This window comes from Melozone crissalis, unplaced genomic scaffold (assembly GCF_028551555.1).
Source record: "Melozone crissalis strain CALT ecotype California unplaced genomic scaffold, PUWL_Pcris_2 ptg000019l_1, whole genome shotgun sequence".
Taxonomy (NCBI): domain Eukaryota; kingdom Metazoa; phylum Chordata; class Aves; order Passeriformes; family Passerellidae; genus Melozone; species Melozone crissalis.
In genome coordinates, this window is record NW_026535797.1 from 21,167,824 (window position 1) to 21,187,997 (window position 20,174).

General features: G+C 43.2%; 1 protein-coding gene across 1 annotated transcript; it reads right to left on the reverse strand.

Moving 5' to 3' along the window:
* AP3M1 (adaptor related protein complex 3 subunit mu 1) lies at window positions 1-19,900 on the reverse strand. Its single transcript, XM_054277422.1, has 9 exons — window positions 19,815-19,900; window positions 10,811-11,086; window positions 9,616-9,787; window positions 7,235-7,372; window positions 5,257-5,342; window positions 4,768-4,901; window positions 3,870-4,077; window positions 2,571-2,715; window positions 1-1,269 (listed from the first exon to the last, which is right to left on the reverse strand). The coding sequence occupies exons 2-9, from the start codon at window positions 11,081-11,083 to the stop codon at window positions 1,169-1,171; spliced, it is 1,257 nt and encodes a 418-aa protein (XP_054133397.1). The 5' UTR covers window positions 11,084-11,086; window positions 19,815-19,900; the 3' UTR covers window positions 1-1,168.
* Window positions 19,901-20,174: the final 274 nt, after the last annotated feature.

A 20,174-nucleotide genomic window follows, 5' to 3' on the forward strand; every position in this document is an offset into this window, starting at 1 on the left:
TGAGCTTTTGAAATATCATAAATAAGTACCTGTCCTCCATTTAAAAATAAGGAATATGAAAGGGACCTTCCCTATTGTGCTATTAACAGCCTTTTAAAACTGAGCAGCTGCACAGTGCTCAAGTTCAGTAAAGATGTAGCAAATAGTCATTGATTAATAGTGTATCAGATGCCTCCTGCTGAAGAGCCCCATGAATTGTTTACAAGAGCATGAACATTTCATAAGGTGAGACGTAGTTGCAGTGGAGTTCCCTTTATTTCAGAACATTAAAGCACACAACCATTAAATACACTTGACACTTCTACTGTGCTATCTAAAAAGCTACGCTCGAAGGTACACGCTGCACAGACCTGGTGGCATCCACTTCAAACAAGTGGAACATCTAAATCAAAGCAAAGGCTTCACATAAAAAATAGATCTTGCTCTCTGCAACTGTGTTCTTAAAAAAAATGATGGGGATGATGGGATTGAATGGAAAGAAAGTGGATTACTGAAGCAACAATCACCTCCCAGATTTAATGCAGGATGTTATTTTTATCAGCTCATCTGCAGCTGGCAGAAATGAAAGCTGATTAAGGCAAATGCTTCTTAAGAAAGGCGATTTCTTGTAAACAACACAGAAATTATTTTTTACTTCATCAGAAGCTTTTTCTGGAGTGACACTTGCAATGTCCCAGGCCCTGGGGGGACCCCTGCCCCTCTCACTGCTACTCTCTGTTTCTGAAGGGATTACATGTTGCTTTGTGGAATGCCAGCTCACAGCTGGCTGTGGGTGGAACTGAGCTTTCTTCGCAGGTGCCTGCAGCAGCAAAATATGCCACCAGAAGACTCTTCCAGTGGCCTGTCTGGCCTTCAGAATGTGCTTGACCTCAGGGCTTTGGTATCTGACTGGCAGTGTAGTGTTTACAACATTCTGTGGGTTGCCCATATCAAACTATTCACCAGCACAACAATTCAGTAAAAAAAGAGTGAAAGTGTAATAGAAAAAAAGTACCTTATTTTAAAGCCATATTAAGAAAAACTAAGCTATGCTTTCATTTTAAGAGCTGCTGTGCACAATTGCTTTGATCCCAAACTAATCAGTGTCTATTAATTAATTGGCACCTAACCAACATAAGTCACTAAGCAGTCAAATTTTTTTTAAGGGGGATTGTCTCTTAGCATCTTCTCATGTCCTGACTTGGAATTTTCCTGCTTTTGTAATGTATTTGACACCTTTAAAAGGCTTGTATTTTTCTCCATACATGTCTAGGCGATTCACTTTCAGTCCTGAAAAAAGACAGAGACAAATACAAAGTTAAAAGCAGAATGCTAGGAATCACAGCAGTCTGATCAGAAAGCCAGCTGTCTTGAGAGCACATTAGGATTGGTTAAAATGCTTGTTTTCCTTTCTTTCACAAGTTCATCTGGTTTGGAGTGGCAGATGAGAACATTCTTGTCACCTAATCATGGCTGTATTGGCAGGGCAACACCTTGTTTCTCTTCTACTCCATAAGCCAACATCCTCCTTCAAAGAGATGAACTATGGAACAACCAAGTCTGTTTTCCACAGCTCCTGTACACTGCACTCCTTTCCCATGGTGGAGATGAAGCAAAGGACAAGTTATAGAATTCTTTTCACTCCAAGTCATAATTGCAAGAACCAGCAATGCCTCTGCTATTCCTTGAGGGAGGCCAGTAGCTATTAAATACCTACAGCTTCAGGCTGTTCTCTGTGCTTTCTCACAGGTCTGTTATCTTTGGTGTCCAGCCACTAGAACAGCTGTATCTTGTAAGATTTAAACTAGTTCAGGAGGAAACTGCAGGATACTGTTCTTACACAGGAACTGTTGATTACTCCAAATAGGGGCCAAAAAGACCCTATTAACTGGTACCTATCCAGAGAGGTACCACATGTACTACCACCAACTCTCACCAACTGCCTTCAATCATCTTTCTCCTTTGCCTCTCTGAATGTGAGTTCTTGCATTGTTAGAGCCTTAATCCTGCAAAGCTTGCTTGGAGAAGCACTTTACACAGGGACAACTCACATGATTTAAGTGTTTGCAGACTGAGGTCTTGTCTGCTTTAAATTTACTTTTGCACTTACCCTATAGACTTGATTCTGCTTTTACTTGCAAATTGTTTCAAAGATGAAAAACTAACCAGCTCCAGAAGGAAAGAATAAGAAGGGCATTCTTCAAAATTAATGCATTCTTATGACCACTAGAAAGAGCTTTAGTGGCACAAGGCTAAAGCATGTCAGGAGCAGCACACTAAATCATCATGCATCAATCTTCACTAAGAGGATATGTTTGCATGTTTAATGCACCAGTCAACAAAGAAAAATCCATTCTTCTGTATACTTCTCCCAGTCTTTCTTGAGCAAAACAATTGGGAATTCACAATTCCCAGCAAAGAAATCTTCCATCAAGGGAAACCGCCAGGTTCGGGTAAATCAGACTTTATCATTTTGGATCAAGCTGACTTCAGACCTGCACCTCCAATTAAAGGATTAACAGTTTCCCACTTCATTTCCTACACCAGCTCGTTCTGCCAGCACCAATTTCATGTAATACCCCCCCACTCACCTGAAATTGCAAGCTGTTGTATCTTAAACTGGATGTTTAAACTTGGGTTCTCTTCTGGCTTGGGGGCTCCAGACTGCAGGTTCACTATGCCCTTCAGGTTTGGTAGCTTTTGAGGGGTAATTTTGCCCACGTCCCAAGTTAGCACCTTGTCAGGAAGGAGAGAATAATAGTAGTAGCATTCTAGGAAACAACCTATGAGGTCAAGTTCATGTCCAGCTTTTGGTTTGCAGGCTGGGTACCAACAGTAGCCTGGGAGCCCTGAGAATTCCTCACTGGCTGGGAGAGGGCTCCTGCAGATATGGGGTCTTTTTTCTCACCCTGTCAGTGTGGGTCTGTGCACTGAGAACATCTTGTTCCCTTTGCTAAGGATAACTGACCCTGATGTCTGTTTGGGTCAGCTGGATCCATGAAACCAAGACAGTAACCAGCACAGAGACCACAGAAACTTAAACACAAGAATGAGGAGGGTAGGAGCAAGGCACTGGAAAAATGTTTGCAGTTTCAATTCACCTAGTTATCTGAACTCTTGATAAAAACACAGTAAAATTTATTTCTGCAGAGAGTTTTTTTGTTGGTGCTTTTCTTTTAAAAAGATCAAGGTCTATTATTTTTGAAACAAAATGCTACTTGGAGACCTTTCCCTAACAATTTTAATGAATTGCTGACTGAGATATTCCAAGGGCAGCAGAAAGCTCAGAGCAGGGTATTAGAGCCAGCAGAATGGTTTGGCTCAAACTGCTTTTCAGCAAAACGGCTCCTGGGTACTGAAAGGTTTCAGGAGCTTTATGAAATTTAGATCTCAAACCCCAACTCAGAGGCAAGGAATCAGGAGTCCAAGACATGTTTTTTCAGACACTTTATTTTCCTGTGTGTCTTTAGGCAGATCTTTTGGAAGAAATTTTTTCTTATCTCCTGCTCCCAGTTCTTCTGTCTGCCCATTTTCAAGACTAGTGCATTTTCTTTAGAAAAATATTTTTCCACAACATATATGCAAAATATATCATGGCTGAAACTATTGGCAAAATACTGCTGCATCCACTAAGGAAAGATACTAGTGGGTGAAAGAGCAGGGTGAAAAGAGAGGGAAGGGAAGGAAAAGGATACTATCGAAGTCAGAAATCAGAGCTGGTGTGTATCTAAGTTAGAAAAAGCAAATTTTAAAGGTAAATTTTTAATTCATAAACATATGCTGAACAGAGTTCTCTGCCAAATGTGGAACACTGCTCCAGTATTCTGCAATATGGGTGACTTTAGTAATGCCATCTTCAATATTTAAATAAATAAAATTTCATTACTTACTTTAGTAACTGGGTCAAATGTATAGCTGCCTTGTGTTGCAGTGAGGTTCATGTTAAGTACGGCCTTTGGCATGTGAACTGTCATGACTACTCCTTCTACTGTTTTCCCCATATTCTGTTTTGGTCCAATGGTAACATCAAATCTTCCTGAAGAAGTATTTTCCTTAAAACTGATCATGTGCTTCACATATACAGGAATTGCCACCAAGCTGAAAAGAGAAGACAGTAGTTGAATGCATCTTGGCTACTTCTCTGCTTGAGAAATCAAAGCACTTTCTCATAAATGAATCTTGTGTTTCTGGTACGTGTTCAAGTTAGAACTGGTTTGTTTCGTAAGTGATAAATGAAGTGATACTCTACTTTTCAGCATCATTGCTGGAATGCTTTTATCAGCAGAGAATCAAGATAAAATAAAGAATTTTTTTTTAAATTTATTTTCATCCAAATACCTTGTCCTATTCTCTCTTCATCTGGTTGCTGTTTTGTTTTTTTTTTTAAAGTAATCTCACTGAGCCAAATTTCAGAAGAGCCACTAGTCAAATCAGGCTTTAGTTTGCAAAATCTGCAGTTTGGACTTTTTTGCTTTACTCTCTTCATGAAGGTCTGAGTCCTCCATGTACACAGAGACTTACTCATAAAGCATCTAGCACCAACAACAGTTACTAGGACAGAATAGCCCTATATCATGTGTGATAAAAAATTATTGCTGAGTATCTGCAGGTCACTGAAAAATGGTTTTCTTCTTTTAGTAGGGACAGAGCAACAGCTGAGACAAAACCTGAGCACACACATTTCAGAACAATGCAAATTCCCCCTTCACAAGGAGGAATGTGCCATTCCTCAGGTGGAAAGCAGCAGTGTGTGTAGCTGGAGGGGCAGAGTGCCCGGGTGGGACGCACTTCTGGGAGCTGACGCGGTAGGAGATGAGCCTGAAGTTGCCATCGGGAGGAATGAAGGACAGGACCCGCTCAGACTCCCAGCGCTTGAAGCGGATACAGGGATGGAAGCTGACGTCATCCAGCAGCCGTGGGTTCTGCAAGGAGTGCCACAATGGTGAGTGCCATCTCATCAAGTACCAGCACTTTGAGCCAGCTACTGCACTCTACCCAATTCCTATTTCTCAGACTCTGAGTAGCCATGATCAGAGACATGTTACTGAGCTAGATGGATTTCTGATCTGACCCAGTACAGCAGCTCCTGTGAGGGTATTTTCATGTACACACAAAAGCCTTTCCAACTACTGAACAATGCAGCTACTACAATATAACTTGTTACTTCATATGTGTAACACATGAAATAGTGATACTGATCTTAAAGTTGTTTAACTCTGATCACTAAGAAAAATAAATCCTGAGCAATTAAGATTCCCAAATAAAGGCTGAATTTACCATGAAAGACAGAGAAAGATCTGGCATTCCTGAGAGCTTAATACACGAATCAATAACGCCTTGGATTTCTGCAAAGACTGTGGAACCTGCAGAGAAAAACAAGACACTTGACTTAACATAATTATGAAAGGCCTAACAGATGTGGTGAAGTGCAGCTAGAGGGCACAGATGACATTTGCACAACACTCAACAACATGCCAAGCCCAGCTAGGAAAGGTCATTCCAGTTACCTGTGTCCTGGGCAGCTTGCTAAAATACATGAGCCAGAGCAAACAGCCTGTTCCAAACTGGTTCATGATACTCGTGCCAGCTGTTACACAGGACTTGTACTTGATGTGCTTGAACTGGTTGCCAGCAATAAGCAAATAAGAGTTTCATAACACACCAGCTCTGAATCTTTTCTTTCATCCGTGTCCCTGGACTCCAGAAAACTACCAAGTGGTATAGTGGTGCAGGGAAGTTGAAGCATATTGAAAGAGTTAATGTCAAAATGCAGTAAGTTGGTGCTAACTTTGGCTTTCACAAGTAAAGGATGTTTAACAATGAAAGTAAATGTTCATCTTGATGTTAAATAAATCTACAGCAAAAAACCCCAAAGCAAGAGTACCAAGCATTTTACCCAGGAAATGCTCATTTCCTGAAATATCTTCTAAGTATGAAAAGGTATAAGCAGGACCTTGGACTAATTAACTAACTCCACATGCAAAGGTAATTTTAGAAGATACATAGAAACTGGCTTATCTAGGCAAGGGAAAGGAGAAATGGTGGCTTTATACTTTGAAAAGAAGTGATCCTGTTTCAGGTTAAGGCAGTCGACCATATCCCTATGAAACAAGATAACCTCCCTATTCGAGGGGAGCAACCTTATCTGCCTTAGTCTTGGTGAAGGCCATAAAGAGGGGTTCTTGCATTGCTGCTCCCCAAGGGATCAGAGCAGAAAAGAGTAGCTATGGCTACTGCAGCAGATCCTCAGTAGGAAACGGAACACTCAGTACACATTGATTTGGCCTGAAATACACAGGAAATATTATCACATTGATATTCTGAAATGCACACAGAAATTCACCATGGTACCTTCTCAGACTGAGCACTCACTGGGACTCCTAAGGAGCCAGGACAGCAACAGTCATCAGCATGTTCTATAAAGGCCCTGTAAGAGCCACCTTCTTTTAGCTACAAGGTGGGGAGAGTAAGAGCTGCACAATGGCTATTTATGACTCTCCAACAGTGGCCAAAGCATTTGCTGAAGTAGTGTACAGAATCAAACGAACACTGACACTGCTACAACAGCAGCACTGAATGAATAATCAGAGGTTTGCTCCCTGCCCCATACCACCACAAAAGGGTGTCCTGCAGTCTTTGCCCTTGCTAACTGCTGGCCCCAATACTGAACAAAACAGCAGGTTCCTGCCCACAGCTTTGCAGTTTTGTTTTTGCATTATTTTTTTCTTTCTCTTGGCATACAAGTTATCAGGTTCCTCCTCAAAGTTAAATCTCAGAATAAAGACTTTTGTATTTGAAAATGATAAGTTTCATTCACAGAAAAGAAAGGAGTATTATTATTCTTCATAATATCTGGCTCCTTATATATAAGGAAAACAACACTGTCCAACTATTTTGCACCAAGTTTAGCTTGCTATCAGAAGAAAGCTAATAAAGGATTTTGTCTTGCTTACTCGAGGGCCTTCAAGGACTACAGTACATTGTTGGCAGGAACAATGGGAGATAATTTTCTCATCACATTTCAACTGCTTTTTTTCCCATTTATATTTGTTATAAATATATATATTGTTAATCAATTTACAAACAGAAAACAGACTTCTTGTGGATGTTCTCGAAGCAGCCCAGAGAATGATGCTGTTAAAAGATGAACTAAGAAATACACTTAAGCTCATGTTGGACTGTATTCTCTCTAAAACATCATTAGCTACATGTAAACACACTTGAGAGACAAATTTCAGTTTGCAAGGCATCTTACCTGATTTGTCTATAATTGCATCAATTTCTTCAATGACATCAAAATAGGCCTCGTTGTTTGTGTATTTTACTCCTGCTCTGCGCCAGGGAATGTTGGATAACTGTCCAGTGGGAAGTGTGTCTCCCACATTACTACTGCCTTAAAAATGAAAAGGAACTTAAAATCAGTAATTAATTACAAAACGAATGTTTCAACTGCCAAAATTAAAAATCAGGGCAAGCCTTGCCCCAGGTACTGTTGGCTGCAGCCTGGACCCTTCAGTCTTACCTCTTGTGAGGTGACATGAAGGCACTGGAGCCATGTGTCCAGACTTAACAGCTTTCAGACTACATCTTGCACAGCAAAATACAATACTCAAGTCAGCAGGAGGTTTGAGTGGGAATATATGTGGGGCTAGATCTTCTGGAGGATTCCATGACTAATTCAAGACAAGACAGCTCCCTGTGAGGGCCTTAAGCCTGCTTCCCCCTTCTCCTAAGAGTTTTAGCTGGATGACTTCAAGGCTCATTAACAGGTAAGGGTCATTAGCAAGAAAGATATGTAAGAAGCCTTAGGGAGGGCTCCTACAATCTTTGCTTGGAGTTGGTGTTAGGCTGAGGGTCTCACCCTTGGTACCCATCTGAGCTGCCCTGCATCAACATGACAGCTGTGTCTATACCTGACCATGTGTCAAATCAATCCAGACCCTGGCCCAGACTGGACTTTCTGGCTTGACCTGTCCCATTCTGATGGATGTTGCTGGCAATCACTGAGCTGTAGATGACCTGATCTGATCCAGTACTTGACCTGTTGCCTCAACTTCTGGGCTCCCTACCAATGATACCACTGTCCCTGCCTGCCTTGCTCTCACCCTTGCCTCCTGGCTCTCCGTACCACCCAGCATGAGTAGAAGGCTTCCTGAGTTATAAAGTAAATTGATGATACTTTAAAAAGAAAAAGAAAAAAATCTTATCACTTCTGGGGCTTAGGTGACTGATGCCAGAATCCCAGCACAGTGTAAACAACTGCCTCTGCTAGAAGTAGGTCTTGGGATAGGGCCACAGCTCATGCTGACTTGTGCCCTTTAGCACAATGAACATGGCAGTGTGTCCTGCCACGTGAAACAGCTTCACTGAGAAGCTGGTGGCCAGCAGGTATCATTTCCACAAAACCTGCTTGGGCAGGCCCTGGCCTGGCATGTAGAAAACAGAAGTTTTCATTCCTTTGAGCTAGTAGAAGTAGTTACTCAAAAAAACCCCTTCCTAAAGTCCACCCCTGTATGTGCTATAACTCAGGGGAGTGGAGTTGCAACCATTTCTTCACTCCCACTGCATCTCTGAAGAGGAGCAGTTGCTATCTGTCCCTCAGCAACCTTGCAGGGTGCAGCAGTGCTGCCAAGCCAGGTAGATAGGAGACCTCTCAGGCTGCTGTTTCCACCTGCTCAGTGCTGAGCTGTTGACAGTGACAAGATGCAGGCTGCCTTGGGCAGGCACTTCAGGCTCCTAGGGAATTTTAATAAGGTTTTAGATAAAACACTTATTTTCATAAGTGTAAATACTAGTATTCCAATCCACATGTAAAAAACCTAGCTAAACTCCAAATAACAGAAATGAAAACTGATGAGATTTATACTCAGAGACTAAACCATACCTACTACCCTAAAGAGCAGCTCCTCTGAGCATTAGGTGTGTGGCCCTGCAGCCCCACTAGTCCCTTCTCTAACACAATGTACCGGTGACCGTCTCGTGTCTCTCTGCCCACGTGACACTCATGGCTCACCTCCCTCGCACCCGCTTGCCAGACAAGCAGATTCCACCAGCTCAGCTGACAGACATTTGGCTTCCTCACTGCAAGACAGACCCATTTACAACAGCCTGAAATCAGTTGCGAAATCAAATCCATATGAATCCATGTGCTGCTCAGTGCTGGGGGCAGGGTGGGAGATGAGGACAGGCTGTTTGCTTCCCTTCATGCTATCTGCTCCCACCCATCAAGGATTTATTACATACCTATTATATACCTTTCTATATGGATTTCTTACAAAATGCTTAACCTTCTTCAGTGCCCCTCAGTTATTCAAGGCTTGGGGTGAGCTCTGTACCAATCCCAGAGCACCTGTCTCCAGTATGTCCTGACTGTGTCCTGAGCTGCTGTTCCTGAGGGACTTCAGCAGCTGTGGCTGAACCAGGCAGTGCCTCTGAGGACAGCAAAGGGGCCAGGCACAAACTGCAAACAAGGAGGGACTTGTTTCCATTCAATTCCTATTGATGAGAAGTGGCAGAACAGTGCCCTCACCTTACAGATTCTGACCAATGTATTATTTTTTAGCTAATTTTAGAAATTTAGAAATGATGGGCCTTTTTTAAAAACAGCCCCATTGCTGAAATGACATATTTTCATACCTGTGATGGAGTTGACAACAGAGCGCAAAATTGTGGGAGGCTTAATCAGCTCCTTCAGTATGTTAGATTCTGTTGCCAGTGGAAAGCCATTGTCTAGCATTTCTTCTAGAAGTTCATACACAATTACTACATTGTCCTTAATTGCCGTCTCAGAACATTCGCCGAAGTAATCCTAAACAAATTCAGAGATTACAAAAGAGAGGATTTTTATTCCTGTTAAAATACTTTGCAAAAGGAAGTTTGTTCAGTTTTTTATTACAGAAACCCTCCAATATATGAAGGCATTTTAGTGCCTAAACTAACTATTTCTATAGTCTGATAGCATCATATTGTTCATGTTATATTTATCACCTAGCTGAAAATAAAGACAAGTGTGAACATTGAAATAATGTAATGTGATGTGCTACTGTTTATGTTACAAAGGTCCTTCTAGTTGTGAACATTAACACACGTTCCGTTCCAAGACTCTTGTAAAATAAAGATACTATCATTTGGCAATGCTCAATCTTCACAGCATTTCCTTTATATAAAGTATCTGTGAAATTGGTTGAGAAGTTGCTTTTCTGCAGCCCTTTCCTTACTACAGAGTGCATGCTGCCCTACTACATGCTCCTTCTTCCCATCTACATAACATTAACAGTACAAAAGCTTACAGAAAAAAACCCCAGCATTTATAAAGTCAGATTTGGGTTCTGGTGCTTGTGAGTGCACAAAATAAACCTCTTTTGTCCTTTGTACTCTATAAACCTTGACTTAAAAATTGCAGACAGAAAAGTCACTCACAGAAGGGTTCATTACCTTTCTCTAAAAGAAGTTTATGCAAAAAAAAAAGCCCTTGAAGTCATTTTAGAATAATAGACTCACAGAATGTTAAGGGGTGATCCCAACCCCCCTGCCATGGGCATGGACACCTGCCACTAGATCAGGTAGCTCAAAGCCCCATTCAGTCTGGCCCTGACCACTGCCACAGTTGGGGTATCCACAACCTCTCTGGGCAACCTGTTCCATTCACCATTTTACTACCCTCACAGAATAGATTTTTTTCCTACTATCTAGCTTAAATTTCCCTTCTTTCAGTTTGTACTCATTTCTCCTTGTCCTATCACTATAGTTCCTGATGAAGAGTCCCTCTTTGGCTTCCCCCCGTAGGCCTCCTTCAGGCACTGAATTTTAAAATCATGGAATGGTGACAGACCTGGAAAGTATCTGCTACTCGGTGCAGAAATTCAATTACAAAGAGTGGTGGCACTTCTGTCTGTATGACAGACACAAAGAAGATTTTATCCCGATAGATGCTGATGAGGTAGTGATGTGGAGTTGAGATGACAGGAGGCACATTCTCAACATCGATTGCTTTCTCCTGAGCTTCGAAGAAATAATCGCAGACAGACTGGCTCACAACGCTCTTCCAGTGCTTCTCCAAGAAGATATCACCAGAACAGTTTATAAGAAACAGGCTGTGGATCATTTTCTGTTGGAAACACATTAAAAGAAGTTAAAATAAACAAAAGGATATGTGGATTGACATTTCATATCCCAGATTCCCTTTCTTATGATGGTTATTCTTTATTAACATGCACTGTGAATTTAGGAAAAATATCTACTTTGTTGCTGTTCTTTGAATTCCATTTTCTTTATTTACAAGAACATTCCACAAAAAATATTTGCCACTGGATTAAGTTGTTAATGTATATCATAATGCAAGCATGAAGAAAGCACCCTCATTTTCCACTTTCATCCCTATCTGGTATCTGCAATTTATTTATTTAAGAAAAGCTGACTCCCATGAGTTGGCACTCGCTCAAATGTGTTTGCCGACATGAAAGAGTTACTTGTACAGAAGTTTCCTATGGCAGCTGGCCTGCCAGTTGCTCACTTAACTTAGAATTGCTCTGTCTTAAAGATACAGCCCTTTAGCTTGTCAGCTTTCAGCTGTTGAACTAGAAAAGTGCTTTTTACTTGCTGGCAGATTAGTCTTATGATCTATGCCAAGCTGCACTTGGGTAAAGGGTTGGAATTCATTAAAAGTACACAAAACTAGCCATTTTAAATCTGATTTAATGGATAACATTGCCTCCTCAAATGTGCTTGGCAGGCATGAAATATGTTTACATAAAATGATTTTCACTTAAAAACTCACTTACGTAAGAGGGGAGCATGAACTGCAGGTAAGGAATGTAACTTTTTTCTTATCTCTTTAAACATTTACAAATAACATGCCTCAGCCACTGATCCTTCATTTTATTCATGGGGCAAGAAGCTTATGTGCCTATTAAAAAAATAATTCCAAGCCTATTTCTCAACTTTCAATGCGATAGTAAGTGAACTAAGTAGTTGATAAAGTGAATAGACTGTTATCTCGGGATCTACAAACCCAGAGAGGAGACAAATCCTGGCAAACTCCAGTTTATCTCTTCAGCCTTTACATGACACAGATACAGTGCTTTGGCTGACCTGCATATAATGATCCTCTTAAAAAATAAGTTAAAACTTGGGCTTAGAAAACAAACCAAACTGTAACCCCAACAGCAGCTTCTGAAGGTAAAGTTAACCCAGTACTCAATGTCAAGCATAAATTCATCTGCAGTTGAAGAAGCTGCCCCTGGCACTGGCTGTTCTTCCCTTCTGCCTCTCAGGTATTGATTTGAGTAGGTCTGTTGCTCTGCAATTATCTACATTAAGAAAACAGTCCAGCCAGAAATTGACCCAGCAAAAGGAGCTGCAGGTCAGACCAGCTTCCTAATGCAAGTTATTTCATTGCCAGGGAGTGCTAGAGCTGGCACAGGGCATGTGGTGGAAATGGGCAGAGGACAGCAATGGAGATCCAAAATTGAAAGTTAGCCTTTGGAGGGATTCAAACATGACTGGAAAGAGACCAGACAATTACTGGGTGTCTGCACCTTGAAACAGGAAGACCACCATGATCTCTGCATGTCCAAGAGAAGCCAAACACACCTACCAAAAACCCATCATAGCTGTCATTAATTTTACTATGTTTGCCCAGGATATTGTCCTAAAACACAGATAAAATTCGCTCCTCCTCTGTTAACTCTGGCACACTAAAAATAGCATGGAAGCATCTAGATGCACATGGCCCAGTCCCACAGAGATTTTAAGAGTATAAACACTGTATGGCTAAATCTCATTCCAAAATACTGGAATAAGCACTTAGATCCACCCAGAGAGAGCTCATGTTGCCATGTCTGAATGTGAACTACCCAGAGTAGTACTCATCTACCAATACACTTGTAACAATGAAAAATAGTCGGGCCCTCCAGATTTTCACAAAACAAAAGTATGTCTGCCAAAGCTCACCAAAGACAGTGAAAAAGGACAGCTCAGGAAGGTTGTCAGCATGGTATTTCCCCCACCTAAGTCAGCAGATGTGGGAAGAGAGCCAAGATCCAGCTTTTCAAATTCTAAACTCCAGCTGCTCCTTCACAACCATGACAGCAACGTGCTCATCTTCACTGGGGCCATGCCAGGTCTCAGATACCTCCTACCAAGAGCATGCTGTCTTTGGTAGCTGACAAAAAAATCCCAATAGCCAAAAGGTGGACAAAAATATTCATCTAAGCCAATAGGGAATGTAAAGGGAAGTTATTTTAGAAACTGTGATTGCAAATTTGCTTAAAAGTGGGAAAGGAAACAAAGCTACAAAGTGTGATTGCATGTTTCTATCTCTGTCCTGGACCAAATTAATCTCTAATTTAGTTTGTTAATAAAACCAGAAAATTTTAATACTGTGAGCACTGGATTTTTATAAAGGAGCCTTGACACAATTGCTTTAATCCAGCTCCAGTAAACATGTTCTGAATTTAGCCAGCATTGAACATTAAAGCCTTCCAAAATCTCCTTGACAGTCACACAAGGGTGGCAAGTATAATCAACCAGTGAATGTCAGTATTGTTCAACACCACGGCTGCCCACACATACGAAGGTGCTCAGCTGTAAAGCTTAGAATAGATCTCTGTACATTTTAAAATCGATTCAATAGCTTATCTGTTAACAAGTATCAGACCCATTTCCTATTAAATTCACACAAAGCAGCACTGGTAAGACTCCACTTGCAGAGGAGCTGATCCATAGCCCGCTCTGGAGCAGCTGTTGGACAGCAGGCAGCTTCCAATGATTCACTGACAAAGAGTATCAGACACGTGTGACAGTGTTTGTAGTGCTTCTGGTAACATTCATCCAGATTCTATTCATCTACAGATCAGAAATGCCTGCATTTATCACAATATACTTTTAACAAGCACTGCTGTGCAGCAGACCACACAATCACAGCAAGCACCAAATGACTGCAATAGCAGGGCCCCTTCTTTTGCCCCAAGTTCCACTGAGGACATCAGACCATGACTTGACATGCAGTCAAGGGAGGGTGTGGGTAGCCAGAAGGGGAGGTAGCACTTGGCCACTGCTCTTCTTTACTCATCTGCCCCAAGCTGCCTGGGTACCAGCTGTGCTCACAGGAGTGTTTGTGTGGCCTCATGGTGAAACAGAGTAGCAAACAGATCCAGGGGACCACTCCTGGCACATGACAGCTTTGTAGTACCTATGGAATATGAGCAGTAAAATCTCCCCTGGCTGCCTAAACCTATCTTCTAAGTAGGAAGATCAGGATTACAGAATTTCCCATGATAGATATTCTGCTTCTAGAGTAAGACTTCCCTTCAAATCCTCTCACATACTCCTTTCTTCCTTCACAAGTTTTAGCAGTATGCTAATTTGCTGCTAATTTGAAGTGCTCAGGAAAACTGAAGCTCTCTCCTTGCAGCCTAAGTGCAGAGCAGGCAGCTCCAGAGGCACAAGCCCTGCCCTGCCAGTCAAGGAGCAGCTCAGCTGATACACTTCCCAGAGCTGACTAGAATAAACACACTCCTGGAGCACTGGGGACATCAGTCTATTATACACAATGCTCAGTAATTTGATTTATCCCATACACTGTCAAACAATTGGCACCAGCTGATTAAAGATAGATTTCATGTTGAATATCTTAAAACTGGTAACACTACAAAAATATCAATACAAGATATATAAACTATTATTTAACAAAAATTACTTATATTGCTCCAAGTACTAAGATTTTTCCCTGTTACTCTATTTTTGAGTGCTAGATTTCATTTCACACATGTAGAGATCCCTCAACTAATTTTGCAGTACTTGACTTTTTTGTCTCATCAGAACATGACTTGAAAAGCAAAAAAGATTGACAAATGCTAAACATAAGAAATCAATCCAGTAACATTAAAATTCCTCACACCAGTAGGTCAACAGCAAAGTGTGTTAAGAGCTGCAGCACTTTGAGGGTAAAGGTTTTGAAACAAAGTTCCTAAGTTTTAAAAAAACAGCAGCAGAAGTACATGACCAGAATTCAGGAATCATGAGATCCTTCTCCATGTAGCAGGGTACACAGACACCACTTTGAGATGTCAGCATAAAACCACTCTATGTAAGGCACTGAAGGTGTTTCCAGGACTATTCTACAGGACATGCCTCCCATCTCTCTGCTTCTAGGCCTCCCTAAGAGCAGACTGAAGGTGTACATGGATCATTTTTTGCATCCAGGCCAAAGCAAACTGTTCAAGTTCATTTTCAGTAGACTGGCAGCCTTTCATGTTACTGCCTGACTGCAAGGCACCTTACAGGCTCTGCAGAAACCAACACCCCCTGCAGTTTTGCAGTTTCTTCTCACAAACTTCCCATCCCTCATCTAGCATGCAAAACTCCACACAATTCATCTCAGTCATTTCCATCCTACCAGAATGTGAAGTCCACATAGAAGAAAAACATATTTTAACTAAGATGCCTACAATGAGCTCTTTCCACATCTCTAACTTTTCTTTTGACTAAATCTGGATTTGCAATGTTACTGATTTTCAAATTCTTGGCACGGAAACATCTGGACTAAAGGCACAGCAGGCTCACAAGACAAAAGTGGAGCTCACTGGCAAGAGAGAGAGGCTGTGAGCATGGGAAAAAAGACTGATTGCACATGCTTGTCCTTAGCTGCAATTAAGTACTCTAAAGTGTAATTAATGCAGAAATACTGTCAACAGCTGCTTTTTCATAACACTGAGCTGAGTTACATACAAAGCTCTGAAACCACAAAGTGAGGAATTTATCACTGACCTCTGCAATGCCCTTTAGAGCTAGTACTAATTACTGAAAATACTCCAAATAGGAGCATCACTAGGAAAGTATTCCACAGCTTCCATGTTCCCTGACTTTGGCATAGTTGCTCTGAAGGGTGCAAGAATTAGTGGTGGTAGACTGTATGAGTCTCTGTTATGTATTTGTGAAAATGAACTTCTAGTGACAAGTGAATAGAAAGTAATCAAATGCTTAATCTGGAGAAATAAGCTAAAATAGGCAGTTCTGCTTCTATTGAAGCTAGTACTTTTGTCACAATCAGCTAGTCAGCACTTTAGCTTTTTCCTATAAATTCAATATATGCTACAAATGTGTTCCTGACCTCCCCAACCCCATTCACTGGCTTTCAAACCAGCAAACCTAATAAAGAGAAATCCCATTAAACACCTGAACAACACTTTCAAGACAGCCAACGTGGCAGCTCTGAAATATTGTGTAATAGGCAGGACCAACATGACACATCATTAGCAGCTATGATTCAAGTTGATAAATCTGTAAGTCTCAGGTTTACTAAAACATGAATGTTCTGTAATTTCACAGGGTTTTTTATGCTCCTATTATTGTTTGTGTGTCTTAATGATGCTGCTCAAGTGTCATGAATCTTTTTACATATAAGATGCTCACAGCTTACGTATCTACACATCAAAGTAAAAACATTTTTGCAATCTTTTGTAAGAACTGCTTGTTGTCCCCCTCTGTTAGTCAAGCAATACTTCACATCCACTCAACACCAGGCAGTGCTTGTGTCTGCACAAGTACTCAGACATATTTTATCAGCAAGATCATCCCTATTAAAGACTAAATGCTTTGCTTCCCAGATGTTCAGCATATATTTATTTATCTTTGCTCTCATTTCAAACACTGTTAGTAACTTTCTGAAATTGTTTTTAAGAGGAAGTAGTCCTTTGAGAATACTCTAAAGTTGACTTATATCAGTGTTTGGTATCCATAACAAAATTTGCAACTTCCTCTGTGCTTTTACCAGTAGTTATTACAGCCTGCATGAGAATTTGTGCAGCATTTAATCTGCTGTCTGATGAGCTTTCCAATAATACACTTGCATGGTGCCTCTGTTCAGTTTAGGTTCAGTATAAATCTTCTAACTGCTGGCAAGAGAGCTCCATCTCTTGTTAACACAACAATATTAGATTCTGAATAATCGAACAATATTTGATCCTGAATAACTGCAGTTCCCTTTGGGACCCGCAAGAATAGAAAGCTTTGCTGGAAAAGCAAGAGTTTCTTAGGAAAAAACCCACACCAAAACAATTAAAAATGCTTTGCTAAAACTGCATTTTTCCATGGAGATGGAACATTTGAATACAACTTACATGTGAATCAGTAGCTTTAGGACTACTAAGGGACAACTTAAGAAATTCACCCTCTGAAAGTAGTAGAGTGAATAGACAGGGCCAAATGGACACAGATAAAGTGAGTATCAGTTCACATATCCAGTGTCCATAGTATTTTCAGGAAAACACTGATAATAAGGCTCATATTCCAGCCAAACCATGAAGAACTCCGAATGGACAAGGCAGCAGGATTCAACCATAGGACATCAAAGCCCCAAGTCAGCAGCTCTCTCTGAAGATGTTTTCCACCATGCTTGCCCAGTTCACTCCTGCAGTAAGTCTGGCAGGCCAGAGCAACAGTGCTACTAGCTTTGTACTGCTGTCCTTCACAGGCTCTTTGAAGAGGCACTCAAGGCTCCAGAAAGGACAGTGCCAGAGCCATGCACTACTGAAACACTCCATCAGAGCCAGCAAGCACCACTGGAACTCTGCTGTGCATGGCAGCCCTTCCCAATGTGTGTGCACTCTGCCCCAACCAGTCCTAACACAGAGGGCAGAAAGAAGGCACATACCCACTTGTACCTTCCTTCTCCTCCAAGAGGACAGAGCAAAGCAGCACCCTAATTTTTTTATCCTGTATGAATGAGTCTCATGGATACTCTTATTCTAAGCAGCTCCTCTTAAAAGGCTGCCTTTCATACATTATGTTAAATAAGCATAAAAAAGATTTAACTTATCTTCGCTGTATTCTTTTTTTAAAAAGTTACATGTGGAGCGGTAATTTGGGGGAAAATTAAAGGGATATAAGAGGAAGGAACTTCACATTTTAAACAAATTTTAATTTGGTTTCTTGCCATTATTACAGCTGTAAAATACCACTACCACTCATCTCCTACTGTTCAGACTTCTCTACCTCAAGGACTTCAATTTCTCTTTTCTGAATCCTCATGACAAGGTTTTTCTTAAAGATTCCTCATGTAAGGAAATCTGTATATGAGAGAGTAACTGGAATTTAGCTGGTGCACAACTGTCTTGTACAACAGAAAAATTAATTTCTGAATAAACCTAACAAAATCAGTCATGGGAGTGCATGGAGTATTCATAAAGTTTAATTTGCCATTTGCAAGGAATTTTCAGATATATGCCTACACGCAGTAAAGAATTTATTTGTCCTTTTTTCCCCCCCAAAAAACCCAAGTTTGCTTGTGTTTTTGAGTTAGCATGCAACATGAAACATTTTTTACAGAGAAATATCATTCAGATATTTCCTCTTCTTTTTTTTTCTTTTATTTTTTCTTTAACAAATAAATGAGAAGCTATGTATGATTCAAACTCACTGTGGAAACTGCCACAGCAGAAACATTCCGATGGTTGGCATAGTCAGTTATTTTGTGAAACATTGTTTCCATCATTTTACTCCTTACATGAGTAACTGAAGTTGGTTTTGCTTTTCTTGTAAAATACCTTTTCCTCTCCAATACTTCAGTCTGCCTGCTATGAACACAATTTTTCATCATTCAGGTATTATTTTTTGCCTGGTTGGTTATAGAAAAGCTACACTGAATGGTGACGCTATTCCTCCAGTTCGATTAACACTTCATGGGTATGAACGATTCATCATATACTGAAAAGATGGTAAGCACATTACTAATTTACAGCAGATTTGAACTCAAACAAAAGAAGCGACAACCTCCACTCAGTTACCGCTGGCTACTGAACAGGGCAGGAGCGATGTGCAGCGCATAGAGGTGGGTGATAACGGGTTTATTCCCAGCGCATATTATGGAGATCCGCACTCACAGGGGCCCATGCTAATTAAGCAAGAACAGCCTGAGTAGAAACACCGTGGCTGAGCAGGGCTGCTGAAGATGGACCCAGGTGAGCCGGCGCCGCTCCCCCGGCCGCCCTGTCCCTCCCGGCCTGGCCTTGCTGCGGGCTGTACTGCGAGCGAACGGCGGCTGCCACATCGCCCCTGCGCAGGCCTGCGCTGGCTGCCGAGCAGCCCGGTGCCCGATCCCTCACCCTGCGCTGCCCGGCAGCCCGGTGCCCGATCCCTCATCCTGCGCTGGCTGCCGAGCAGCCCGGTGCCCGATCCCTCATCCTGCGCTGCCCGGCAGCCCGGTGCCCGATCCCTCATCCTGCGCTGGCTGCCGAGCAGCCCGGTGCCCGATCCCTCACCCTGCGCTGCCCGGCAGCCCGGTGCCCGATCCCTCATCCTGCGCTGGCTGCCGAGCAGCCCGGTGCCCGATCCCTCACCCTGCGCTGGCTGCCGAGCAGCCCGGTGCCTGATCCCTCACCCTGCGCTGCCGGACAGCCCGGTGCACGATCCCTCATCCTGCGCTGGCTGCCGGACAGCCCGGTGCACGATCCCTCGCCCTGCGCCTCATCTCGGAGCGTGAGGGGGCAGATCCGCCGCTGCCGGGCTCGGACCCGACCCTGCCGGGCGGTTCCGCACCTCCGCCAGAGCCCAGAACAACGGGAAGGGGGTGGTGGTATTCAAACACGGCAATGATCTTGTATTTAAATAGGCACCGAACAACGGAAACGGAGGCGAGTAAAGCGGAAAGTCTCGGATTTGCGGGGCAGCCTCCCGGTGCCACCACTGCCGGCAATGTCGCCCCTGCCCGACTCCGGCCAACCAGCGCGGCCGGGACCGGGCACGGGCGGCTCCCGCCTGGCAGGGATCCCGTCCCCTCGAGCAAGGGCAGCGCCGCCCCACTCCCTCACGGCCCGGGCCCCCCGCGCCCCACGTACCTCCCCCGGCCCGGCACGGCCTGGCCCGGCCCGCTCCCGGGACAGAGGGGCAGCGGCCAAGATGGCGGCGAGGCCCGGCAGCGGCGGCGCGGGGCCGCCCCCCGGCGGAGGCGCGGGCGGCCGGGGCGCTGCCTGCGCCGAGCGCCCGAGCGCGGCCCCCTCCCTCCCCGGGCCCGCCGGCCCCGCTGCCACGGCCGCCCGTCACCGCCGGTCAGCACCGCTCGACCTCGGCGGCCGGCAGGAGATGGGAGCGGCCCCCGGGCGCTAAACCCACCCGGGCCGGCGCCGCGGCAGCGCGCGGCTGGGCAGCGACGGCGGGCGGCGCGGGCTCCGCTCCCCGCCCCTTCAGGCGCCCGGCGC